Raw genomic sequence first — 27,368 nt, forward strand, 5'->3', positions numbered from 1 at the left:
CTCCATCATCCAGGGCCCCTGAGTGAGCGTGAAGGGCAGTTCCCCACCAATACACAGAGGGTACAGACTATCGACAAGAAATCGACTTTTATGGCTGAATTAAGCCAGTGAGATTGCAGAGTTAATCTGTTACCTCAGCATAACCTCACCTATCCTAACTATACAATGGCTTTCATCAACTGTGTTTCCAATGACTCCCCATGCAGTATTCTCAAGGATCTTCTGCATCAATGTGGTTAGTAATCCAGCTGGTTTCCTCCAAGTGCTTGCCTGCTTGCTTCCAGGTGGACCAGAGTATCCAAGACATGCCAGGCTTCCTGCTACATGGTCCACTGGTAAGGCTGTGCCTGGGCCTCGCATGTGTCCTGTCCCTTTACAATACAGGTGGGTCTGGTCGAAGTTCAAGTGTCTGTTCTGTATACTATGTTTGGGTATTCATTGTGCTTTAGAGAATTGTAGCAGCCAGTGTTTCAGCCCAGAATCCAAACAAGTTTGATAAAAATGGCAATAATAAATTCCCCATTTATTCTGCTGCAGTTGAGTCCCATTTATGCAACAGAATTATCTTCACCTCCACTGTTACCATCCTTATCCAAAGCATCATCTTCTCTTTGGTGGGCCACCAGGAGAGCTTCCCAAAGCAGCCCCTTGCTTCCCCTCTTGTCTCTCAATGATCCATTCTCCACTCACCAGCCTGAGCCATCTTTTCATACATTTCATTAAGCCACCTTCCGAGTCCTCCCTCATTTCTCCCTCCTCCTCCCCAAAAGTATTCAATGACTTTCTACTTTTCTTTGGACAGTATCCTAAGTCCTTCACGTGCTCTACATGACCCAGCCCACCTCCCCATCATCTATGGTCCCTCATATCCTTCATTCCTTATGCTCCATCACATTGGCCTTCTTTCAGTTCATAAAATAATACTCATGCCCATCTCAGACCCCGGGCTCAGGCTGTTACCTGTACACAGAATACCCCCTCAGCCAGGTACGTCCTGCTCACACACTACTCGTCTTTCAGATCTCAGCTGAAAGTCACCTCCCAGGGACGGCTTTCAGATCCCTGAGATTAGATCAGGCTCCCTGTTCCATACACTCAAAACGTTTTCAAAGTATCTAACATTGTTTGTAATAATATCCATGGGTCTTAATTTCCTTCATGTTGGCCTTCCCAACTAGACTATAAGCTCCGTAAGGATGGAATCTGTATCTATCTGCTCATATTATACCAGCATCTGACACACACAATGCCTATTAAAGTCCAGAGGCTTAGTAACATGATCAACTATTAGTATTATTATAGTTAGTCAATAAATATTTAGTGACAAAATGACTGAATGAATGAGCAAACTCCATGTGGGATTTTAAGTAAGTCCACGTCATAATTTTCTCATCTTTAAAAGGATTATTTTGGGTTAAATTTTCTCTGATGTTATGTCTGGGTTATGATTTCTCTGATGAAATCTTTTCTTCCTTTAGAGTCTGCCTTTAAAGGGGAAGCCAAGAAGGAAAATGTCATGACCTTCCTACTTACAACATGTAAATGGGCAGGTGGTCCTTCTTAGTTTACTCTGTCTTGGGTAACTTCCTTGGCTTCTCTGAGCCTCACTCTCTCTGTCTGTAAGATGGAGACTGTACCTGTATCTCCAGCTCTAACAGTCATAGTAATAGTTCCCATGAGCTGCTCATTGCTTTATGGTTCATGGTACACCCGGATTCTCATGACCTTGTTAAATCCACAAAAACTGTGACCTTCTATTAGCAATAGAAGGTTTCATAAAGGGAGATATTGTTATTTGACATCATCACTTTTGTAATAATCCCACCTTTCTTTGACTTTTTTTCTGATGGTATGAACTTGGCTGTAAAGCAAGACAATGAATGCAGGACAAGGTAGAAGACACAGAGGAGTCAGGCGCTGGGTTTCTGTTCCTAACGTTTTGGCAAACAAGCAGGATAATTTTTTTAATACTTTTGAATTTGGGGATGGGGAGTGGTAGCAGGAATCACTCCTTATGCTAAATTTTTTATTTGCTTTTAATTAGTTCAAAATGCAGAAGGTACAAAGGTGTAAAAGTTAAATGCTCCCAGTCAGCCACTTCCTTCCCCTGGGAGGAGGTGGGCACAGGGAGACTGGCCAGATGTGGGATTTGGATGCCTCACGTAACATTCTGGGTCTCAGTTCCTCATCCTTCAAAGGTAGTATTGGATAAGATGAGTTTTAAGGGTATTAGAAATTGCTGAGGCTCTGCTTCCATGGTACTATTTTATTCATGAAAACTTTTATTTCAGTGTCTGGAAATAAAGAAGTTAAGAAGGAAAAAGATGGGGTTTTCCTTGGTGCAATGGTAACTAGACTGGTCCTAAATGCTGACTTACTCTGTGACACTGTAACACATTTTTCAGCCTCTCTGTGCCTTGGTTTTTCCATCTATAAAATGGACATAAATCACCTTCTCCATTGGAATGTGACATGAAAAAATAATCATTGCAACAATACTAGTAACGGATGCAGTATGAGTAAATGGCGTCTAATCCAAAAGAGCTGACTTTTCAGGTCTTAGCTTTCCGTCACTTCCGCAGTGAGGTCTCCTCCATCCCCCAGACCAGGTTGGGTTCTCTGATAGAGGTGCTCCCAGCATCCTGCTGGTCCCTGTTTGACACTCTTCTCGTGGGATTACACGTGAATCTCCCTCCTCCCTCTGGGCCACAGACAGTAGGCTCTGCAGCCGTGGAGACTCAGTCCCTTCCTGTTGACCTCTTTGTACCAAACACCTACCGCACGGCCTAGCCCTAGGTGAGTGTTTATCGAATGAATAAAGAATGAGTGAACGCCTTTGGTATCTCAAGATTTCCTTTGACACTGTCTTCTTTGGCAGCATGAAATTTGCTGAGTGGGCAAATGGCCTGATACTTTGGAAGTAGGTTCTGGCCCTTCATTACCAGGACTCAGTTGTGCAAATTTAGGCAAGTTTCTTCTCCTCTCTGAGCCTTGGTTTCCCAACCCGGTAAAGAGATGGGGTGGATTAGTCTCCCTGCATGGGAATCACCTTGTCCATTTATTAAAATATGCATTTCTAGACCACGTCCAGTTCAAGGAGACTAGAATCTCAGGGGGAGGGACCACAGTGCCCCCGGTGATGCAGACCTTCCCTAAACCGGAGGGCAGCTGCGGTACAGACCTCAAGGCCCCTCCAGCAACATGGGGCTGGGGTCGAAAGCTCTACTTGTCTCCTGAAGCCTTTTCTCTTCCCAGTGTCTGGCCTCAGAGGAGACGAGAGTAGAGAAAAGGGGGTCGCTTTTCTGGATACCACAGGTGAGTACTGCCCACCCCACCCCCAGTGCTCCATGGGTGGCCTGGGCCACTGAGATTACTTCTCCCGCCTCTTTGGACCTCCATTCTCACCCCCGCAGCAGAGCAACGGCATCCCTCCAATCCTCAGATTGCTTTAGCCACAATTATCTGAACATTAGGTAAGAGATGAAGAAGATAGTGTTTGCCAAAACATGACGGGCAGCGTCAAGCTCTCATGTCCCCTTTGTCAACTGCTGTTTCCAAGTCTTCAGGGAACAGCTGGGAGAAGCAGCGTCTCTCCACTTGGCTGCACACTACCAGTATCTCGGCAATTGGATGGATGGATGGATTTAGGTAGTAATGTCTGTGACACATCCCAGACCTATTGAATCTGAATCTCTGAGGATGGAGCCCAAGCATCAGAATTGTGGAACTGGAAAAAAATCTTTCCAGTGATGCCAAGGGCCAGCCAGGATCCCAGCTCCTCTGTTTTTTTGGTTTTTTGTTTTTTTGGTACGCGGGCCTCTCACTGTTGTGGCCTCTCCCGTTGCGGAGCACAGGCTCCAGACGCGCAGGCTCAGCGGCCATGGCTCACAGGCCCAGCCGCTCCGCGGCACGTGGGATCTTCCCGGACCGGGGCACGAACCCGTGTCCCCTGCATCGGCAGGCGGACTCTCAACCAGTGCGCCACCAGGGAAGCCCCAAGCTCCTCTGTTAGACAATGTCATTATTTATATTATACAGCACGTTGAGAACTCCTGCAATTTCCTAGGGCTTATATTGTATATAAGCATCTCCCACCAATCTCTACTCTCTCCAAATGCAGAGAGAAAATATTCCCTAAAATAAGCATTCCTTGTGTTTCACCCAAACTTCTACCTACTCTTGCTTGTCACAGTACATGCCATTAGCTGTCACCTCCTGAGGACAGGAACTGCCTTTCATCTTCCAAATCCTTGTGCCCAGCACAGGGTGTGAGTTCATGTCCAAAGAGGAGGCACATCTGCCTGAATGTCGGAAATGAGGAACTTTTCCTTTTGCCAAGAAAGGCCTGCTGATGACGTTATCTTTGAATCTCTTTCAGAACTGCCTGCAAGGTCGGTTGATCTGTCTGCGCTTAACCTGACAGAGCTGGTGAACGGGATGCTGATCAGAGCTTTAAAAGGTAAACAGTTGTTTTAAAAGAACAAGCCAGGCCCATTTTTATCTTGTTCCTGCTTCGCCTCTGGACTCTCCACGACCTGGGCAAGACCCGTCACATCTCTGTGTGTCTCGGGTCCTCTGTGTTCAGAGCAGAGAATGTGTGTCCTGCCTAACTCATGATGAGACTGAAAACATCCAGATGAAGCAGGTTTGCCAGCATTTTGAGAGCAAGCTGCACTCCAAACGCAGCATCTGTGTAGGCATCTCTACTCGTAACTATATTATGAGACAACTGCAAAAGTTTAAGGACAGTTTAGGAAATATAGCCAAGGGACATGTATTTTTGCCTTTTTTGTTTGTTTTTGCTTTGATTTGATTTTTGTTGTTTATTGTTATATTTTTATTTGTTCATCGTATTATTAATTTCCATGATCAGTTTGCTAATTTCTATTGCTGTTATTATTGTTAGTGGGCATTTACTGTTTCTTCATCTCAATGTTTTTGACAGACAGCAAGCACTTTTTCTCCTTGCTAAGTGTTACTTCCCACAGCTCCTTTGCCTTCCACAAGTTTTCTGTGGCCATTTACAACAGTAAGTGCTGGCTCTCCTTCTTTTTTAAAAAAAAATTATTTTATTGAAGTATAGTTGATTTACAATGTTGTGTTAATTTCTGCTGCACAGCAAAGTGACTCAGTTATACATATACACATTCTTTTTCATATTCTTTTCCATTATGGTTTATCACAGGATATTGAATAGAGTTCCCTGTGCTATACAGTACAGCCTTGTTGTTTATCCATTCTAATTATAGTAGTTTGCATCTGCTAATCCCAAATTCCCTATCCATCCATCTCCTATGCCCCCTCCTCCATCTTTTCTTGGTGGCGAGAATGGTAAGCGATGGGTAGGCAGGCCAGGCCATGTGTCAGGGTTGCTATGTGCTTCGTTTCTCTTCACAGTTTCTAACCTGAAGACTGTGGACCCGGCCAAATTCCCCTCACGGTACTGCTACTGCTTAAACAACCGGACCAACGATTTATCAGGTGGGCAGAACTCACTTTGAGGCTTGCAGGCTGCCCTGATTTTGCTTGTGCCCTTTTAAATAAGGTTGAATTATTTGTTTTCTCCTTAGACTAAGATCAGAAAATGAAATGATATCTATTATGCTTAAATATGTGCACATCCATTGTCCTGGAAAGTTCCTTTCTTGGTTTTCTACCCTAGAGCAATAGTTACGTCTGCGTAAAGGGGCAAGAACAAAAGGTAGCATTGTTTGAGAGCAAAAGCTGAGAACCACCTAAACATCCATCATTAGGAAAACGGCTGAACAGTCTACGGTACAGTCAAATCTTGGAAGACAGCCATAGAGAATGCATAAATCCATGTGTGTACACATGCAAAGGCAGAGTGAGGACCAGAAAGGCCAGCGAGTGAGCCAGAGAGCCGTGAGAAATGAGTTCAGAATTGTGGGGGCAAGGCAGGAAAGGTGTTGCAGATCATGTAGAAGTTTATAGTCTGCCACAAGGTTTTCCACTTTTACTATGAAGAAGGAAGCCATTGTGATTGTCCACACAGAGGAGTGACGTGATCTAACTTACATTTTAAAAGGAGCCCTTTGGCTGCTTGTTAAAGAACAGTCTGTAAGGGAAGCAAAGACTCAAGGTGAAAAAGTCTTCTGCTTTTTTTTCCCCTCGCTTAACATAATATTAAAAATATTTTCCATGATATTACAAACTCTTTGCAAACGTGTAATGGTTACATAACCTATGAATGTGAGCATTTTCTTAGCTAGTATGCTGTTGAACTTTTGGGTGGATTCTAGGTTTCTCTTAATATAAAAAAAATCCTGTATTAGACATCTTCGTGTCTAAAACGTTTCCCTGTTTTAGATTACTTTCTGAGGATAGATTCCCCAAGGAGGAATTTATGGACCAAATGTTGTACAAAGAGGATAATGATTATTGTTTAATAAGTACTGGATGCCACACTCTGCAATAAGTACCTAATATCCATCTTCTTATTTAACTCACCCTCTGAATCTCATCAACAAACTACATTTGGGAGGGAAAATGTTCTTCATAATCACATCTTTCTCACCATCTATTAGCCTCGGCTAGAGGCCAAGTTTTGTCTGATGTTGAGTCCCTGCCCTGATTGTGTGAAAGATAAAAATAAAATTTAAAAATTGGAGTCACATCTGCTGGGGAATTTTGTAATTCTGTTTGGTGAGCTGAAGTGTATTTTCATACACATGCAATGCTTATTTGCAAAGAACTGATCCATGGATCGTTACCACTGATAAAATAGCATCTTGCTCCCCTGGTAAACCATAGAGATTTTCACAAGGTTTAACATGTCACAACGTGCCTAACGCTGATTCCCCTCCAACTGCTACCCTGAGAGGCTGTACACTTTGGCCAACATCTTGCCATGGTTCAAAACCTTTGGGGAAGATGTGTTTGTGGATAATCTTCAGACATGGATTGTTTTCTGAATATTCTCAACTCTGACATATAGCCTTCCTCTGAGTGTGTCTTTCCTTAATGAAAATAGCTTAAATTTTCTTGATTTAAAAAATAATATATTGTGATGATAAAGTATATTGTGATGTTAATATATTGTGATGTTAAATTTTCTTGATTTAAAAAATAATATATTGTGAGCTTAAATTTTTCTTTTTTTTTTTTTTTTTGCGGTACGCGGGCCTCTCACTGTTGTGGCCTCTCCTGTTGCGGAGCACAGGCTCTGGACGCTCAGGCTTAGCGGCCATGGCTCACGGGCCCAGCCGCTCCACGGCATGTGAGATCTTCCCAGACCAGGGCACGAACCCGTGTCCCCTGCATCGGCAGGCGGACTCTCAACCACTGCACCACCGGGGAAGCCCGAGCTTAAATTTTCTTGATTTAAAAATAATATATTGTGATGTGAAAAATAATATATTGTGTTGTATGGAAGGTATGATTATACCTTCCATACAACATGGAAGGTATAATCAAAATATCAGAGATACCTGATATCCCAACATCCATAGGTAATCACATTACCCAAGGTGATCTAAGCCACCTCTCTCTAATTCATCTATCTAAGCCATCTGTCAACTACATATCTAACCTACCTCTCTAACCTACCTACCTACTCCACCTACCTACCCCATTCATCTGGCCATCTATCTACCCATCCTACTGTACCTTCTCTATATTATTTAGAAAACAAGCTAGGCTATTATAACAAATGACCCCAAAACAGGGTGACTTACGGAAGGTAGAAGTTTCATGTGTGACAGTCTAGGTAAGCATACCAGGACTGCTCTGATGGTTTGATGGTTTAGGAGCCCAGGCTCCCTCTAGCTTGTTGCTCTGCCTTCCATAAGGTCTGGCCCTCGTTCTCATAGTCCAGGGTGGTTTGTCACCGCATTCACATTCCAGCTACAAGGAAGGGGAGAAAGGAACTGGAAGGCATACCCATTCACTATATAAACTCAGTCTGGAAACCTTTCACATTGCTTCTTTTCACATTCTATTGTCTAGAACGCAGTCACACGGCCACACCCACCTGCAAAGCAGGCTTGAAAATGTAATTTTCAATTACGTTAAACTACCATGTGCCCAACTGAAATTTCATGTTTTCTTACTAAAGGAAAATGAGAGGATGGATATTGGGAGACAGCTGTCAGTATCTACCATGTTTTCTATGAAATTTGATATTCCATTTTCAACTAATCAGCATGTCTTAAAAAACATTCCATTCAATGATATAAATATGCTTCATCCTTCATATGAATTCACAGTATTCATTGAAAGAATGTACCGTAATATAATTTATCTCCTCCTGATGGAAACTTTTTTTTACAATTATCAGCAATGCTGTGATGAGAACCTGTGTACAATCACTTGCAGTGTTTGCCCGATTATCACTGTAGGATACAGTCCTCAAAACAGAACTGTTGTCTGACAGGAAGAGGATCCTGTGATGCTTCAAACTGCTAAAATTTCCTCTAGAAATCTTGCAGAAGTTTACACTTCTACCAGTAATGTTTGAAAGTGTGTGTTTTTCCACACCCTCGCCAACACTGAGTACCAAGAGACATTCTTAAATCATTACCAATTAAGACAGACAAAAAGGGTTTTTTCCCTATTTTCTATTTATATATGAAAGTAGTCAGAAATCATTCATCTGTGTGTTGCTAGTAAATTAGATAGTTCATATTTTCATCAAAACAAAGAATATGTTTGAGGCAGTGATAACTGATATTCTTCCAAGCCTAGGACCCGATTGTGAAAGCAGTTCTAAAAGGAGAGTTGACAAATGTATTGAGTAGGAGATTTGTATGAGCAGTGGTGGAAATTTTGGGAAGAACAGGAGCTTTAGCACAAGGCAGACCTTGATCAAATTCAAGCCCTGCCACATGCTCTGGGACCTTGGGAAAGTTCCATCATTTCTCTGAAACTTGGGCAGAATCTGGACTCCATGCTTGGTGTCTGGGCTGCAAAGCCATGCTCATAGCTTCTATGTAATATAAATAGTGGATTGCAGTTTCTTGGTCTATCTATGAGTCTCTCTCTCTCTCACTAATCTCAGCTTCGGGTAGGCAGAGATGGTGTCTTAATCCTCCAGTGCCTAAAAGATGTCTGGCATATGCCAACACTCCATGAATGTTTATTAGATGAATGAATTAATAAACAAAGGAGACTTTTGAGAATTAGAAAGAAAATAGATGGCGTAAGTAATGAAATACTACCCCTCTTCAGTTTCTACAATGTGACTATAAACAGATTGGTCTAAAGAGACATAAAGAAGGGTGCCTACATTCTGCATGGCCACGTGTCCACACCTGTACAGGTGGCCCACCACATCTTCCTCTAGGAGACTAACCACGCACCCGTGCAAGTGTGGTAAGGTGGCATGTCACCATGGCTCCGGCTCACATAGGGTAGCGCCCACCTCCTGTTGGCCTTGCATGCTATACATTCCACTGGTTGTCACATCATGTTTTCATGCCTCTCTGGGTTCTATATTTTCAGTGGTCTGGGTTCTATATTTTCAGTGGTCTGGGTTCTATATTTTCAAGTCAGCTTGCCCCTGACCCCAGCCCATAACCCCGTTACTGAGTAAAAGAAGCATTTAGACAAGGCACGACGGGAAACTATCCCTGGGCCCTCAGAAGCTTCTTTAGAAATTCACAGTTTGGGGCTCCTAGAATAAGTACTCCTTGTTTTAGAAGCCAAGAACTTGCTGGGTCCTGGAAAACCATAACTGAACAGCAGAAGAGGCAGCAGCTGTGTGGGTAGGAAGTGCATTAGGAACTTTCGTTGGTCAATGGCACCCACCATGTCAAGACCTGTTCAGAACGTGCTCAGAGAGAAAGTCCTCGAAGATTTTATAGCTTGAAATTTTGTAAAATTATCTCAATCTCCTCCCATCAGACTTCTGAATGTGGAGGGCAGGAGAAGAGCTCCCTTGTTCTATTTTGTGTAAAGTCCTTGTCTCCTTTGATAGTTCATAGTTTATAATCCACCACTAAATTTGGTATCATTTTGAAAATCTGAAGTTATGTAAATTTACATCCCATGTCTGCAGGGCTGCTTCCTATCCAATGAATTTGGTATTCTAAATCAATTAGACGAAATAATGGGGGGGGGAACAAATCAGAAAAACCATTATTCAACACTACGGTTTTGCAAAGCTCTCTGGTGTTGGCAGAGAAGGATCTGGGGTGGGGGGAGGGAAATGGAGGAGAAAGGAGATTATGATGGTGGATCCAAAAGTTTACTGCCTGCCTGAAATCAAGCCTTGAAAAATAACTAGTAGTATTTCTTTTTATGATTGTTAATAATCCCCAATACACCGAACTAAATCAAACTTGTAAAATCTACTCTGAAAAATCCAAATACAATATACATTTCCCTTCAAGTCTCAGAAATTTAAACCTCCTCAATCTGTCTTACAGATTTCACAGCCCTACTGGTGGACATCATTGGAAATTCTACCAGCTACCTCACAGAGATTTTAAAGTCACCCTCCATCCTCTCAGGTGTGCTCATCTTGAAAATGCTTGGCAAATGTGAGATTTGGCATTCATCATGGAATAAAACCTAGTCAACTTCCCACCCCAATCCCTACCATAGGCCGGGCTGCCAGGAACTTTAATGTAAGTTTAATTTAGACAATCAGCGTGGTACAGTTTCAACCACCAGTACAGTATTTGAAGCTTCCATCTTCCTATCAAAGCTATTCCTGGGGTCCAAAAAGTTGGAGGAAGAATCCGAGGCTCAACACTGGGGGTAGTTAGGCAGACTCAAAACACGGCTTCTACTGGACAGCTATACTCCCATTTTAAAGACGAGAAAACTGAGATTCAGAGAGGTTGAATATTTTGCTCAAGGTTGGCTCGGAATTCAGATTTAGATCTCTATGGAGCCTAAACTCATGTCTGACATACAATTGAGAAAGATATGCTTCAGTTATAAGGCGGCTTCATATAACCCGCAGGCAATTCACACTCCCCTGGGGGCCTACTTTGAAGAGCACAGATGCAGTCAATAGCCCAACTCTTGGTCTCGTCAGAAAGGTGGCGTCCCACACTGTGGAGCGACTACTGTTTTAGGAGCAGTGCGGGAGGAAGAAAGAGAAATAATAGATCTATTCAGGTGCCCGGGACCCTTCTAAGGGCTTCCCTCATTGGATCCTCACCACAGCCATATGGGGCAGCTACTATATTTAGCTCCACTTTACAGGTGAGGAAACTGTGGCACTGAGAGGTTAAGGAACTAGCCAAGATCGTTCTGCAGAGATAGAATTCTAACCCAGGTGATCTGGCTCTGAAGTCCATGCTCTTGGTCACTACTAATACATATAGTAATAGGGCCATGTTAACAAGAACCATTATTACTATGATGCCTATTTACTGAGCTCTTCTGCCAAGCACCATACTTAGAGTTTCACATACATTGTCTCATTGGATCATCACAGCCATCCTACCAGAGATGTCCAACCACACAACCACAGTCCTTTAGGCAGCACCGTCAGGGACAAGTATGCTTAGGAACTCAGAAGTTTTCGGATTTTTGATGGGGTAATAGGGTGTCTACACTATACCTGACAGAACAGCTCCAGCAGCATCCAGGACAGCTTGCTGTAAATCAGACACATTCATATTCATTTAGCAAAATGGTTCACCCTTTACACTAAGGAGAGATAAACTACAACAGCCTCGCACCTGTCAATTCAGGTTTTGCCACTGAACGAGTCGGCACCAAACTCACACAAGAACCTTCCATCTTACGGAGATTTGGGGATTTGGAAAGTGCAAATAAGGTACTGTGGGATTTGAATTTTCCCCATTTTAAAGAGAGGTGAACTGAGTCTTAGAGAGGTCAAGCAGTTTATTTATGCTCACTTAACTAATCAGTGCCAGAGCTAATGCTGCAATCCTGGACGCTGACCCCAGAGGCTCTGCCCTTAGCCATTACATTATACTGCACCTTCCCTCCATCAAAAAAATTAAAACCAGAAACTCGGGGATGACTGAAAATCAGGGCTCCTAAATAAGGAGTTAGCCTTATTTTCCTATAGCATCCAGAGCTAGAGATTTCCAGCTTAATTTTCATTTCAACCAAAGACTTAACAGCTTCAGGCCCATTGCTAAGTCCTGTTGTAACCTGGTCTGTCTTGCAGTGAGTCAAGTGAATGAATCTGACTGCATCTTCATCTGTGTGATGTCAGGAAAGTCAGGTGAACCACCAGCCATTCTTTGACAAGCTCTCTGAGCTGAGAATTAAACACAGCCCTCCAGCAGGTGAGCCCAAGAGTTGACCCTGTTGGTGTGGTTCTTGCAGGAAGGAATCTTTCTGACTTCTGGGAGATGGCGGAAAAATCTCCTGTTATCAATTACACATTTACCAGCAGCATGTCTGGTGTTCTGGGTGAGTGTAACCCTCCCAAACTCCCACTATAGAGTCTGCAGACCAGGGTCCCAGCTAGCAAGCTGAAGACTGAATGCTGCCCTCAGGTATTTTATTTAGCTGTACTGTGTGAAAATCAGAGGGTTTCATCATTAAAATTTTTTGAATTTCTAGATTTTTTTTTTTTTTTTTTTGCAAAATATCGGGTAGCCCTGGACCCTCCCCCTCACCCATGGCAACTGGGGTTGAGTTGCCATCCTCCCCATTAGGAGAGACACCTCTCTCCTCTTTTCCATAGCCCTCACTTCTCCCTGTTGCCTTGCACTTCCTTCTCATATAAACCACCTGGTTTTTATAGGTATTTGAATTTGTGACCCTGTTGTAGACATTGCCACTCCGTAATACTCAGACCGTACCCAACCATCCTCTACCCCTCCACACACATCTACCCATCTTCCTGCCTTTTCTCTGGCATCAGGTGGCATTTTTTGGAACCACCTTAAAGCCATCTTTTTCCCGTACACTTATGGGTCATTTCTAGCTGAGTAAAGCTTCTGGAATCTGGTTGGTCTTCCAAGATCATCATCTGTTGCTATGATTATCTTAGTTAAAGTCCTTGTCATCTATCTTTACTATAATAGCCTCTGAACCAATCTCCTTTGACCCAGTCTCTTATTTCTCTGAAATATCCATCCATTGTCATAAGAGTGATAAAATAATTAGGTTATGTCTCTTCATTGCTCAGAACTCCTAAGTCAGCAGTAGAGGGTCTGAAGTTCTTAGCATCGAGTATACATTTGTCTGTCATCAAGCCCACCCTACCTACTCTCTTTCACATAAACCTTCTGCTAAAACTCCACTGAAATCCCTGCCCTTCTTGCAGGCGGCATACATCTCCATGCCCCTGCAACTTTGCTCATGCTATTATACCAGAATGGAACTTCCCTACTTCTCCATAGTTCAGAATCCAATTTGTCTGTCAACGGCCAGCTCAGCTGCTGACTCCTCTTTCCAAAAAATCCCCCAGTCAAAATTAGTCTTCTGTCTTCTATGATTCTACAACACACTTAGAAGTCATTTGGACTGTTACTCCAGGTTGTGTCACAGATGACCTCATCTGTGTGTCTCCTCACTGAATCATACTTGAAGGCAGAGACTGTCTCCTTCATCTCCATAGTCTGCTTTCCCCTCAGTGCCTCACACTGTACTTTGCACATAGTAGGTTCTTTATCCGTGTTTATTGGAGTGAAATGAAGTTTACCAGCAACCTCCAGTTCCACTCCAGAGGGCTGCCTTGCTTGGTATTTATCGTAGGGCATCTCTTAGTTATGCCGAGGAAGGAACTTCAACTGTATGGAACAAGGCTGCTTGATAAGGAGAAGAAATGGGCATTTGGTGGGCTCCCCTCACCTACCCAATTCTGAGGACAGATCTGAGGGTTGAGTCGATCTCACGTCTTCAGAGAGTCCTTTCATGACTTTCTGACCCCCAGTCTCAATGATGTCTCCCCTTTTGTGCTCCTGTAAAGTTTTCCCAGCAACAACTGCTTGAGAAGAGAGAGCATATGAACAAGTTGACACAAAGTGGATGTGCTTGATGGCCAGTCACCTGGCTGAGTGATAGATGGATTGGCAGGCACTCAGTCCCACGTGCATTAATCTGAGAGCTTCTGGTGCATGTGGGGTGATACTGAGCTCAGAAGTAAGGCAGGAGAGAGGAAATGAGGCTGCAGGGCCACCTTCTGCAATTGCACTGGTTGTGCCTGACACACAGTTACCTGCCAAAGGGGCAAGTAGGGGCCGAAATCCCACCTGTCTGCAGGCCAGGCTTTGTCCCCCCAGAGGAAGAGACCTTATGGGCTGGTGAGAGCCTGTCCTATCCTAACATGCAGCCTCCATCCCCTAAGCCTTCCCGAGGGAGGCTTCATGAACACTTGGACCTCTTCCTCCTTTTCCTCATGGAGAATCCAAGGGCACTGTGTAGATCTCCTTCTGAATGAAGCCTTCCTTCTGTCTCTGTGGGGGGCCATCTTTCAAGTGGGTTTCTTACTGGCAGCCCCTAGTTCCCCCAAATTTCACCTCTGGCCCCTAGTCAGACCCACAGCGCACATGAGCAAACCTAATCCCTCTTCCTGGGACCAGTGCCAGAGCTGTGGAGGGGTTGAGGGTTGTGAAGTGGGCAAGGCCCCTGACAGGATCCAGGTTCTGTTCAGGAAACACCTCAAGTGTCTGATGCTTTCTGGCCTGACAGCTTTGCATTCTGTGCACGTTGCTTTTGCCCGTGGCATTTTCACCCCTCGATATTTTAGCTTAATCTGTCATTCAAGGAGAAACCCTCCTCTTGGTGACGTAACATACTGCTCCGAGTAAGGTCTGAATCTCTGCATTCTGTGTATTTGCTGTCCAATGACCTTTCAGTGGCTCGACAGTTCTCTGTGTGCAAAGTGTCAAGCATAGTAAAGCTGCCATTGACTGTCTCCTTGAATGTGCAGCTACCAGCGGGACGGCCCTGACTTCACAGCTCACACCCACAAGCCGGCAAACACTACCAAGGACAAGCCCCCCACGTGGATCCCAGAACGCTGGAGTGTCTGCTCTGAGAAGCTCTCCCAGGACAGAGACAACCCCTCCTTCACAGGGAGAGCAGACCACGAACACAAACAAGCATGCTGAGGGTCACAGCAGAGCCCCGGCCGCCCTGGACGGCGCCTCTCCCACCCTCTCAGACTGGGGTGAGATTTCTCACCCCGTCCTCTCCTGTCCCGTTTCTCCCCACACTTCCCTCTAGGCTCAGATAAATAAGTGAAATCCTTCCTTTATCCCTTCTCCACCAACCTCTTTGTTCAGCAGCCCTTTAAGAAGAGAGAGATGTGAACCAGTATGGGTATGATACCTATAAGCAAAGGCAACAAATGTCACTGGCATAATGTCTTTCTAACATTTAATTTTATAATTTTTTTAACATCCTGACTTCTATTTATTTTGCTGTTTTTAACATCTTTATTGGAGTATAATTGCTTTACAATGGTGTGTTAGTTTCTGCTCTATAACAAAGTGAATCAGTCATACTAGTTTAAGACTCACAGGACGCTGCAAAAATAGTACAAAACCCCCTCATACCGTGCACCCAGCATACCCCGATAGTAATATAAATGTGGGATATGCTAACATCAGGTATTTTCATTTTAACAGAGCAGGCAGCAGTATCTCTCCTGAAATTCACACTAAGGGGTGAAATGCAGTCAACATTTTATGGCGGGCAGGGTTAGGTTAATTTGTAGCTGGCTGGATAATGTTGCCAAGAATATATTAATGACTTGATGCCAGTGTAAAAAGCTGCTGCTGCTGACCTGCTGAGAAGTTCTTCTTTTCCCATCATTTTTGTGGGGACTGATCAGTGGTGTCGTCACTGAAGATGTAAAAGGCATGCTTATCCTATTTGGAATAAGGTACAACTGAGCTAACTCTTTCATTGAAGGACGATTATGTCTCAGTGAGTTCCAACAATGGACCACAGTCATCAGAATACATTCATTCATTCATTCACCCATCAATACGTATATTTAATATCAGACCCCAGGCTAGCTGTCAAAAAACACAGCTCTAGCAATGTTCCCTTTCCTTCCTGAGCTCTCAGATCTGGGAGAGAGACATAGACAAGTAAACTGATAATTATTATCCAGCCTACAAAGAGCTATTGTCCTGGAGAGCCCAGAGAGGGGGCTCCCCTGAGGAGCTTGAGAACTGATAAAAGTCAAGCAGACAGGGAAACAAGAACGAGGAAAAGGAATCAGATTCACTAACTAGAAATTTTTTAGTAATATATCCACATCACACAATTATATAAAATCAGAAAGCTTTCCAGCATAATATGAAAAAAGATGTGATTGCCAGTGGCAAGAAAAATCATAAAATATCTAGCTATCACTCTGAGAGGGAAAGTGCTAGTTCTGCATGAGAAAAACTACAAAACTTTCAAGAGAGTAATAAAAGCATATTTAAATAAATAAAGGATTATACCATGTTCTGGATGAGAAATCGGAATAGTTTTAAAATGGCAACTGTTCCCAACTTAACCTATAGATTTAAAATCCTCCCAGGGGATAAGTTTTGTACAACCTGAAAAAAATGTATTTTAATTCTTAACATGGGAATGAACGAGTGAAAACACCTGGCGCTTGTTTAAAAGACCAGTGAGGGAAGACTTGTCTTAATAACCGTCCTGTGATATTGTCAGTCAGGTGTCATCATTATCGTCACTGCCATTTCAATGGTAACGCTGCGAAGAGTTTAGTAACTCGCCCCAGAGTTCACAGCATGGAGGAGGTGGGGGCAGAACGTACACCTCCAGGTCCCCTTACCTTAAACCTTTCCACTGTATCACATGACTAGAATCAGTATTTCTTAAATGTGACAGTGTCCACTGTCCTCTGGACACACACCCTAGCTGATTGTTCAGCGTCCTAGGAATTTGGAGAATTTTTTTAAATTAGTGGTTGGGAAAACAAAGTTCAGTGTGGTCCCCTTATTCCAATTCAGGGTAGGGTTGAAGTCCCTGGATTATCTCTATTATGCATGCGCACTGCATGTACCCTTAGATTATATGTCAATGTCTTGTCAATTTTACATCTGAATCAAAGCAGTCAAGCAGTAACTGCCCTGTTACTGTCACCTGTGCAGCTACCGGGAAGGTGGCTGGAATTCCATGGGTGACAGCCCGCAGGCAGGCATGGGCTTCCACACTACCTGTGCCCTGGGCTCAGGCCACCAGTGAGAAAACACCTGGAGGTCTTCCCTGGGAAACACGTTCCTCCCCGCCGACATCTCCTGCAGAGGCCGAGAAGGCCACGAACACACGGAACTTTTCCGAGACTCCTGCCAGGACAGCGGCCATGCCTGACAGCCCACCAGGGACCAGCCCAACCTCAGGTAAGAGAGGATGCTCGCTCCTACGCCACTAATTACATATACAAATATAGTGATAGGCACATTAAAATGTAATCATATAGTACGAGGAAGGTCTGAGCTCTGAAAAACTGTGCGATTCCAATTTTGTGTTTGTCTACGTATTTGTGTATGTGTGTGCGTGTGTGATACAGATACACAGAAAATAAAAACTAACCAAAATAAGACTGAAAAGAAATTCACAACATGTTAACCTTGGCTACATCTGGGAAGTATCAATAGATAAGATTTGATTTTTCTTCACTTCAGTGTCATGAATTTTCCATATTTTCTACTCCTAGGATCAGACAAAAATGGTTTACCTGTTTTTAAAATCACTTCCTCTGATCTCTGCAGCCAGAGGCCCTTCTTCTATGCTTCTGTTTTCAATGGATCGTAACATTCATCACTGCTGTGCTGTTAGGAGCCATGAACTTGACCTTTCTCCCCTCTGGACTATGCTCTCTTTAAAGGCCTGTGTCTTTTCTCTCCAGTTCCCATGAAACACGGCAGACATCCAGTAAAAGCTTGCTGAATTACCTGAATTTCTGATGAAGTAGAGAGGAAGAAGTAAATGAATTTCAAAGGGTGCAAATGTAAAGCCGTAACTTGAGGTGCAAAATCTCAACTGTACGAAAAGGTCTGGGAATGTAACTGATAGCCTAAATCAGAGAGACGCCTGACATAATGGCATCGGGAAAAATACAGGCTAACACACTTGGGTTTGGCCAACAGGCCACATCAGCCAGCACGGCCCTGAGGCTTTGAGCCCTGGCCTTTACTTCAGACACAGTAGCTTTTACATCTCGACTCCACCACCGTTGTCTCCTTAGGCAGTTCTTTTGATTTCTCTGAGTCCTGGTTTTCTCATCTTCGAAATGGGGAAGGTGATGCTTACTTTTCAGAGTGGCTGTGCTGATTCAGTTAAGTGAAGTCTGTAAGGTGTTCAGCTCCACACGGAGCACCTTGGAATCACTCAATCAATGGCAACGCTTACTGCCCTGTCCTACTGCCCCCAGGGCGACAGCGTAGCAGCCAGCTTCAGGACACATGCTCAGGAGGGTAGTGGCAAAGCGGATGTCAACCATAGGAGAGCATGTGTCTGCTTTTGCCCTAGGCCCCTTGCAGCTCTAACCCTCTGTGATTCTGCAGTCATTTAGTTAAACTGTGAACAGTGACCACAGTTCTGTGTGGTCACTGTGTGAACAGTGACCACACTCTGTGTGACTTTGCACACAGAGTCAGCTCTGTGTTTGGGTTAGCGTTAAGGCTGCTCATCTTCCAGAACTACACAGAAACACACCCAGGCAGCGAGCGTCAGCGGTGCCTTCTGTATTCAGGGGCTTACAGTCAGTGCCTGGAGGGGAATCCAAAGAGGATGCTGATGGCTCCCCTAGTGGAGCAGTGGTTAAGAATCCACCAGCCAATGCAGGGGACACGGGTTCAAGCCCTAGTCGGGGAAGATCCCACATGCCGCGGAGCAACAAAGCCCGTGCGCCACAACTACTGAAGCCTGTGTGCCTAGAGCCTGTGAGCCACAACTACTGAGCCCAATGAGCCACAACTACTGAAGTCCACGCGCCCAGAGCCCGTGCTCCGCAACAAGAGAAGCCACCGCAATGAGAAGCTCACGCAACGCAACAAAGAGCAGTCCCCGCTCGCCGCAACTAGAGAAAGTGCGCATGCAGCAACAAAGACCCAACACAGCCAAAAATAAATAAATAAAATAAAAAACAAAAACAAAACAAAGAGGATGCTGACCGGCTCTGAGAAAACGACCAGGTTGCCCCCTGGCGTTGGGCCTCCTGCCCATAGTTATCTGTTTGTAAACGTGTCATGCTGCCCGTCTCTGCTACTGAGGCAGTTGAACTCAACGCTGCCACACCCACCATCCTAGCAGAGGAGCCTAATAAGGAACAAGCAGGACTGCAACACTGTACTGGGTCCAGCCCAGGCTCTGAGACCTCACCCCACCCCTCCACATCTTCCTTCAGACTCCAGCCATAGCAAATGGCCTTCCACTCACTTCTCTGAGTCTTTGCTTATTACGCACTTTCCTCTGCTTGGAAGGCCTGTTCCCCTCACCTACGGCTATGCTTTCTCCATCCCAGAGAAGACGTCACCTGCCCCATCCCCCATCCCCACGCTCATGTTGCACTCCCAGCCTCACCCCTTTCCTTTCCGCTTAACCACACGAGGGCAAGTGCCTGTTTCCTCTTCCTCTCCCTCATTTTCTGTAAGAAGGCTGCTTTGCTGGTTTTGCCAGAGGCATGCATCTTGACAGCAGGATCGCTTCCCAAAGTGGTCCTTAAATCAGGACTTCATGAAGAGGATCAAAAGAATTGTTGAGATGAGCCCACATTCTATCATGAGGATGCTGGGCAGTGTATAGGGGTGGGAACGGAGTAAGTGTGCACACCAGACTCAGGCGAATGAAGAGCATCTCGTGTCCTATTTGCCTAGGAGCACCGTGCTGGGACGTGGCCCATGCAAGTCCACTCCTCTCCCATTTCATACTAGTGTTAGCGGGTTTCCAGTGGCACCAACACACTGTATGACAGTTACTGATGGGACTTGCCCATTTCCTCCTCAACACTGGGGGTGCCTCCACTGTAGAGTCTATTTCATACTCGTTTCTGCATCCTCGGCAACCCCCAGCTACCTGGCTTGATAAGCAGCAGTGGATGAACAGGGCAGGACTGGTGGCAGGGGGCCTCTTCTGCTCATGCATCCTTTGAAGAAACCCAAGCTCACCTCTCTCTCCTCTCATCCCAGGCCCATTCACCCCTGGCACACAGACTCCAAGTCCCACCAAGGCTCCGGCCCCCAGATATCCACAGGCAGGTAAGAATGTGGCCCTGGAAAGAGGAACCCGATACCCCAGGTGGAAAATATTGTTCAGGGGCAGGGGCGTGACGGGACGGGGGTGCCTGTAGGCAGACTAAGCTTGTTATTGTATTTTATTGGTTCCAGCAGGAGGAGAGCAGGAGAACTAAGTCTTGCTGTGCTATTAAATCACCCTAGGATCTTGCATAAATCACTCTCTTTCTTGACTACAATTTCCCTATGGATTTATAGAACTCTTTAAGCTGCCATGATTCTCCGCTCGAGTGTATACCCCAGGTCCATTTCATTCTGACCTTTGCGAGGCCATTGTTGTCCTTGCAGGTGATCTCCCTGCTGCGTGGCCCTTTACCCCTGGAGAAGAGCCAGTCCTCGTCCCAGGACCCCACCAGGCTTCAAGTACGTACCAGTGCCCTGTCGCTCCTATAGCTTTTGTTTGTTTTGGACGAAGTTGTGTACTATAATAAAAAGAGGTTTGTTTGATAAATTTAGATTCAGACTGCTGGGATTAACCCCTAGCTCTGCTATTTACTGGTGAGGTAACCTCCTGTGCTCAAATTCCAGAATTCAGTTTCCTCCGCTGTAAAGTACAAATAATAACCATTATCGTGGGCACTAAAAATGTATTTTCTCTGCAGCGTTTTGTATTAGGTAAGATAATGTGTGTGGAAGTGGTTTGGAACTGGAGAGCTCCATATAACTTAATTCAATCAACTGTTTTTGAATGGACACCCACTGAGAATGAGCTGGACACCTTGTAAGTGGAAGCTGTTCTTATAATGAGCATGATGTTAGCAGAAAGAGGGGAAGGAAAAAAGGATGACTCCAAAGGTCCGCCCCCAGCCACTGGGTACCATTCACTTCTATCCCCTGTGGAAGGACATTCCTGGACACGTCATTCTTACAGAATTCTAGGGGAATCCCTCTCCTGGGCTTGGATGTGGGTTTTCAGGACCCGACAGAGGCTCAGGACTTGGAGTTTCTGTGGTTTACGCTGCATTTTTCCCATTTTTGGATGTCAAACTCTTTTTTCCCGTGGAGCCAGTTTCCATGAGAGAGAAATTGACACAAAGTGAGTCCTTCAAAGCTGGTTGAGTCCTCAGGTCCCTCCCACTCCTAGATGCCTTTCAATATGATTCTCCTGAATGTTCCTGGACCTGAATGTTCTAGTCATATGTCAACGGGGCATTATTAAATTGCTGGACGCTGCACCGTCTCCTTTTTCATATGACCTAAGATCTGCCTCGGCCCCATTCTCAACCTGCAGTGAATGGTGAATGGACCTTTCAGACAAAAAGACGTGATTATGCTACCACAGGAAATTATAGCCCTGTTTTCTCCAGGTTCTAAAGAAACACAAGAGTGGTGCAGATGGGGGCAGTCGTCAGACTGAGCTTTAGAAAACAAGTTGACTGTATTTACCTGTATCTTTATCCGTATCTTTATCCGTATCTGTATCTATACATCTATCTCCGTACGGCTCCATCCATCCATCCATCGTTCCAGCCATCTAATGAGAAATATAAAATCTCTCATTAGAACTTTTATTTTTAATAAAATTTCAGTGAGACCATCTCTGATTTCTTCCAGGAACCAGACCCCCTCCTTTCTCTACCTATCTCTGGGAAGTCTCACAGGCAGCTTTACCAGACATGGTGAAGCAAGGCCATGTTTACCTGTTGTTCTTGAGCTACCTGAGATCGGGGGCAAGACAGTACTCACTCAGCACAGTCCCTGACAAAGGGAAGATGCTAAAGTATTGTTGACGTGAATGGTCTGGGATTGCATCTTCTAGGGTGTCCTGAGCCGCTCCTCAAGGAGGCGGCCATGACCTCTGCTCCTCTCACGCTGGCCGTCCAGAAGCTCAACCCTTGCCTGATGGAGCTGTGCCGCTTTTTCCAGCAATGCCTCTGCAGGAGCCAGAAGAGAGACCCCAGGATGGAGGCAGTGAGGTAACCTGAGACACTCACTGCTTTTTACATCCAGTATTTACAGGCTTCTGATTCTGCTTGACTCCTCTGCAGGCCACTAAGTGATGAGGCATTAAGTAATCCACACACAGATGACAGGGGTACCTCAAGGAATGCACACTCCAGTGAGTCCTCTATTGCACTGTCACCTCCTTGAGAACGAGCATGAAACCTCATTCATTTCTGGGTCCCCAGAGCCAAGGGTGGGCCATGACACAGTCAGTGCTGTCAAGTTGACTTGTATTGTGTCACATCTGCTGGAATAATTACAGAGGATTTTGAGTGGTCCCGGAACCCCAATGCCCTCAGCCTGGCACGATTTGGTAGAAGAGACTAATCAGAGGTTATGTCCACCTAAATTCCAGTTTTTTCATAAATCCCTAGCAGTCATTTGCTGGCTTAATAATAAAGGTGTAAATGGAAAATCAGAAGGCAGACCCCATCTTATATTAAGAAGGACTAGGTGTGGACGTTTTCCTGCCCAGGAAAGCTGACACACTGTCCTTTCTTCTGGGATTTATCCTTGGCTGTAAACCCAGAGCCAATCAAGGTAGATGAATATTTCTGCTCCAATAGTAGGAGGCCAATCTCTCAGATCTTTAAAGTTGTTTTCAAAGTCTCCTTATGCGATCTTTCAGCTTTTTCAATGCCCATTATCCACGGGCTCTAAGCCCCAAGTTCAGGCTGGCAGCCTTCTTCCATCACTCTTTTCTGGCCCTGGTCTTGGATCTCCAGTCAGAGTGGATGCTTCTTCCACCCAGAGAGGGAGACATGCAGGATTTGCAGACCTGAAGGTGCTCGCCAGCAGGTGGAGGCATTTCTCCACGGCACAGGCTGACCCTAAGAAGAGGACATTTCGCAACAATGCTCTCCTACTCGATCAGCCCACTATTCCTGCCTTCTTTCTCTATCTATCGAGCTCTTTGTATCAATAACAAGTGCCAAGTCTCCACTATGTATCAATTTAGCACTGAGAGGAGCCAGCAGGATATAGAGACAAATCAGAAATAAACCCAGAAACTGAGGATTTCATAGTTGGGGGTAGTAAATGGTCATAAACACACATTAAAATATGACATGGTAAGTGACAAAATCAAGTCACGCACACAGGCAAAACCTATTAATCTCATACCCTTGGAAGAAAATCAGATTTGAACCATCCATATTGCATATTTGCTGGAAGGATAATGAGGAAAGCAGAAACTTCCAGAAAGAAATTTGAGTTTAAATTTAGAGAAATGAAGCATCTGTAAAACTGAGCTTATCCCTTCTTTTCCCTTTAAGTTAATAGAGAAGTGTTCTATAATCGTATAGTAAGCATTGAATATGGGATAAGAATAACAGAGTAGGAGGCTGGCATTACTCAGTGTGCTTGTTGAATAGGACGGCCCCTGTGGCCAAAAACAATCGTGGTTTAGTGGGGCAGTTTGGCCATGTGAAGAGACAAATTACAAAGAAGTGTGACAGATGCTATAGCAGATACAAGCTCTGCTATACAAGCTCGTATAGCAGAATACAAGCCATGGGACCCCAGAGGAAATAACTAATAGGGCTTATGGAGGAATGGGAGTTTGTTGGGCAAAAAATGGGAGAGGCCACTCCAGGCAAAAATGGTGGAGAGTGAGAGGCAGACTGGAACATCTCAGGACCACGGAGAGTTCCAGGTAGCTACAGCAAAAACGGGAGGCCACTGTCCCAGCATATGTCCCTATTCAGGAAACCTTGTCCTTCCCAACATCTACTTGGGTCTTGCAAATGAGTTTTGACTTTTCCCAGAGTTCCAGCAGCAACATCTCTGTGCCTCGGTTTCCAGAGTTTTATAGTGTCCTGTAAATTGAGGGTGACAGAACCTGGGAAATCTTTACAGTCAGCTTTACATGAGCAATTGGTTGCTCCTCAGAATATGCGAGAATCACAGAATGATACAGATGGAAGAGAAGTTAGAGACTATTGAGCCCAACCTCCTCATAGCTCAGGCGAAGGATTGAAAGGGAACTGGATTCCCAAGAGTCCTATGTGAAGCCAGTGACACAGCCTGTCCTGAAAACTCTTCTTCCTAATGACATGCGTGGCCTTTTCACTGAAGCCTTTTGAAGCAATCCCTGCGGCCACCAGCCAAGAGCAGGAGATTATTTTGCCAATATTTGCTCCACTGTTGACTATAACAGCCCTGCGCTTTTACTCCACCTCACACAAAAATAAATAAATGAACATCATCATTGATCCAGCACCTATGATAAGCCCAGCACCGTTGGGGAACTTTGCAAATGTTAGCTCATGTCATCCTCAGGATACCCTATGAGTGTAGATTCTATTATTGCCTCTCATTTATATATGAAAAAAACAAGGCCCAGAGAATTAAGTAATCAGCCTGAAAGTCATACATTCTAGTAAGTAAAGATGGTAGAACTAAAAATAAGTCTTTCTGACTCTGAAGTCTAAGCTTTTTCCTACTCAGACTCATTCTCTACCTCTCCTCCCACAGCCTATAAAGATGGAGAGGGAGTTCCTTGCTATGAATAATTAGCCATTATGACTTTTTTTTTTTTTTTTTTAGTATGGGTCTCTTCTTATAGCCACAAAGGATAGTAATTGCGTTCAACTCTGATTTAAATCTTTAGGTATTGTCTTGAATACTATTCCTGGTTTCTGAAGAATGCAACATACATCTGTCAGAGGGTGAAAAGGGTGTTCCACTCACACAGTAAGTACACAGCCGGACTGTATTGTAAATCGTGTTCTATGAAAAGGTTCTAGAACTCTGAGTGATGTTCCTGCCTTAGCACGGGGTCAGTAGGAGGAAGTATAACTCATCTAGTGATCATGAATCCTAGACAAAAAGAGTCTAGGGTATTTCTGAATCACCTTCACCTAACAGTTTGAAAAAAAAAAAAAATGCAGGAGTCAGCCCAGCCAAACACTGTTGCTTTCTCTGTGCTCTTGGGCAAGCTTCTTATCCTCTCTGAGTCCCCATGTAAGCTAAAAAGACAAAGACAAATGAAACAGGAGACACTCACCATGTAAGCACTCAAACTCCTGACCAAAGCAAAATGTATACCAATAATTCAAGAAGAAGACTGCAGCTTGAAGTGCTAGAAGTGGATGTGTATGGTACCTCCGTCCTCGTCCTCATGGCATCTGAGCCCCATTTATTCTCAGAGATGCCAGACATCTTCTTTTTTTCTTCTACTCCTGCCAACAAAAGTGGCTGACGTAGTCTGTCCGTTCCCAAAACCAATAGTTTGGCCATGGTATTGTGCCACCCTCCTGAACTGTCCGGTCAAGGGACTCTGGCTTTCTGAAAAGCATGGAACCAGGCTGAACTCTGTGAAAAATCCTTTCTAAGTATAACCCAAATATAAGGCAGGTGGTCATATGGCCATGCTTTACATAACGACAAACAATCAAACAAAACACAATTTAGCTGCCCAGCCCTTCCTTGTGGCTTCTGAAGAATATCAGATGAGATCCATGGTGACACTTCTTAGAAACTCTCTTATTCTTTTTGCCCCTCCATTATCTCTCACTTCCCACAAGCTACCGTCTCAAAACCTCTCTTCAGGCTTCATTTTCCAACGTATCACTCAATAGCTTTCCTAAAATCAAGCTTTCTGGCTCTTTCTCTGTTTCCATATATCGCCTCTGATTATTTTCTTTTCCTTTTGCCTTTCACTTTTTTATCTCTCAAACACAGTTTCCTTATTTCTTATACAAGTCCATCACCCCCCTTCCGCTGTCTTTTCCTTCCACCGTCACCTGTATTCTGCATCATAAAAACCAAGCACTTGGACTGGGGGTGTTGGAGGGGCTCAGTAGTCAAAAAGAGAAATCTATTTACCTGGTGTGGGGAGAGGGAATAGGAAATCTTGCAAACTGCTTATTGACTAGCTCTTCTATTGTCCTCACCACATTAAAATCTCCACGCAAACAGCATTTTACATTTACGGAACATCATAATGAGTTCAGATTAGCATTGTGCAAACTGGGGAGATGAGGTTGGTACAGCTGCGTGTTAGAAAAACATCACTGGGCAGAGACTGGCAAAATGAGGCTTTGCTCTCAACACGACTTTCCTGCTAACTAGCAAGGGGGTCTTGCACAAGTTCCTTCATTCTCTGACGTTGACTCTGAGTAACACCCTGTCCTGTGCACTGCCATATACTGGCCCCCTGGGAAGAGCCTGGGCCATCGCTGGTGCTGTCAGAATTTATGTCTCTGTAGCATTTCCTTCTCCATACCATGAGTTCCCTCTCTTTTTTTTTTCCAGCCTTGAAACAAAAATGCCTCGAGAATATCTGCAAGTCTGTTTGAGGTCTTGAAAAAGCAATGGGACCTAACAGTAAGTTGGGCAACATCTGTTCACCCTGGCCCCTGGCCCAAGTTGGCTGCATTTGCAGAATTCACCCAGGCTGCAGCCAGATCGTCAATTAATTGAATGTGGGTCTTTTTGGAAGTAGCAATTCTTTCTCTCCTGTGAATCTGTGTAAGGGATTGAATGTGGAAGACCACGTGTTAGAGCTCTCACAATCAATGCAGTGATGCTGACTCCCTTGCCTGCTCCAAGGTCATGGAAACCTAGTAGCTATGCTCAAGGGACTCCCATGGTGACTGAGACTGAAGAAACGGGATGTGGGGTGTCATGCTTGCATGAACAAACCAGTCCAGGCACTGAGACTCTGACATGGCTTAAACTTGGGACTTCAGGAAGGCAACACAAGGATAAATGAGGAAAGCTGAACCCATCCTCTGGAGAGAGTCACATAGGAATTCTCTGCACAGTTTATTCAAACTTGCTTATCTACAACTCATCAGACTTGCTGTACTATCGATCCACATAACCTTCCAAGCCCCCTAAACAGGAGGTGATGAGAACCTTCCCTCACAGGGAGGTGGAGAGTGTTGTTTTGTGATGTCTGGGCTTGATTTCTCTTCTGTGCGTCCCACCGTATTTGGGGGTGCCCAAGGGCACTCTCAGGTTTGATGATGTACTGCTAGGACTCACAGAAGTCAGAAAAGTTCTTAGAGTCACATTTACCATTGAGTGCAGCAAAAAGGTAGAGATTAAGGTCAGCCAAGGGAAAAGGCGCAGAGGGCAGAGTCCAGGCACAAGCTCCTGGTTGTGTCCAGGCACAAGCTCCTGGTTGTGTCCTCTCCAAGCAGACTCACATGGACAGCACTGAATTCCTCCAGCAATGATGTGTGGCAGCATGTATGGAGTACTGTCAACCAGGAAACTCATCCGAGCCGTGGAGTCCAGGGGTTTCGCTGGGGG

General features: G+C 44.7%; 2 protein-coding genes across 2 annotated transcripts in view; one reads left to right on the forward strand and one right to left on the reverse strand.

Moving 5' to 3' along the window:
- EFR3A (EFR3 homolog A) overlaps window positions 1–27,368 on the reverse strand; it is a 175,465-nt gene that overhangs the window by 14,854 nt on the left and 133,243 nt on the right. Inside the window, exons 25-26 of the transcript XR_010936122.1 lie at window positions 21,549–21,636; window positions 17,606–17,830 (exon numbers count right to left, since the gene is read on the reverse strand). The gene's annotated coding sequence lies outside the window, so the exon portion shown is untranslated. The remainder of the gene's footprint in view (window positions 1–17,605; window positions 17,831–21,548; window positions 21,637–27,368) is intronic.
- HHLA1 (HHLA1 neighbor of OC90) lies at window positions 306–26,407 on the forward strand. Its single transcript, XM_067711241.1, has 16 exons — window positions 306–384; window positions 1,479–1,538; window positions 3,256–3,315; window positions 4,379–4,459; window positions 4,946–5,029; window positions 5,398–5,481; window positions 10,386–10,469; window positions 12,113–12,169; window positions 12,274–12,366; window positions 14,831–15,070; window positions 17,019–17,267; window positions 20,058–20,126; window positions 20,451–20,525; window positions 21,922–22,078; window positions 24,718–24,800; window positions 26,364–26,407. Exons 1-16 carry the CDS (start codon window positions 306–308, stop codon window positions 26,405–26,407), a joined length of 1,599 nt encoding a protein of 532 aa, XP_067567342.1.

The sequence above is a fragment of the Pseudorca crassidens genome, chromosome 17 (genome assembly GCF_039906515.1).
Source record: "Pseudorca crassidens isolate mPseCra1 chromosome 17, mPseCra1.hap1, whole genome shotgun sequence".
In the NCBI taxonomy this organism is placed as follows: domain Eukaryota; kingdom Metazoa; phylum Chordata; class Mammalia; order Artiodactyla; family Delphinidae; genus Pseudorca; species Pseudorca crassidens.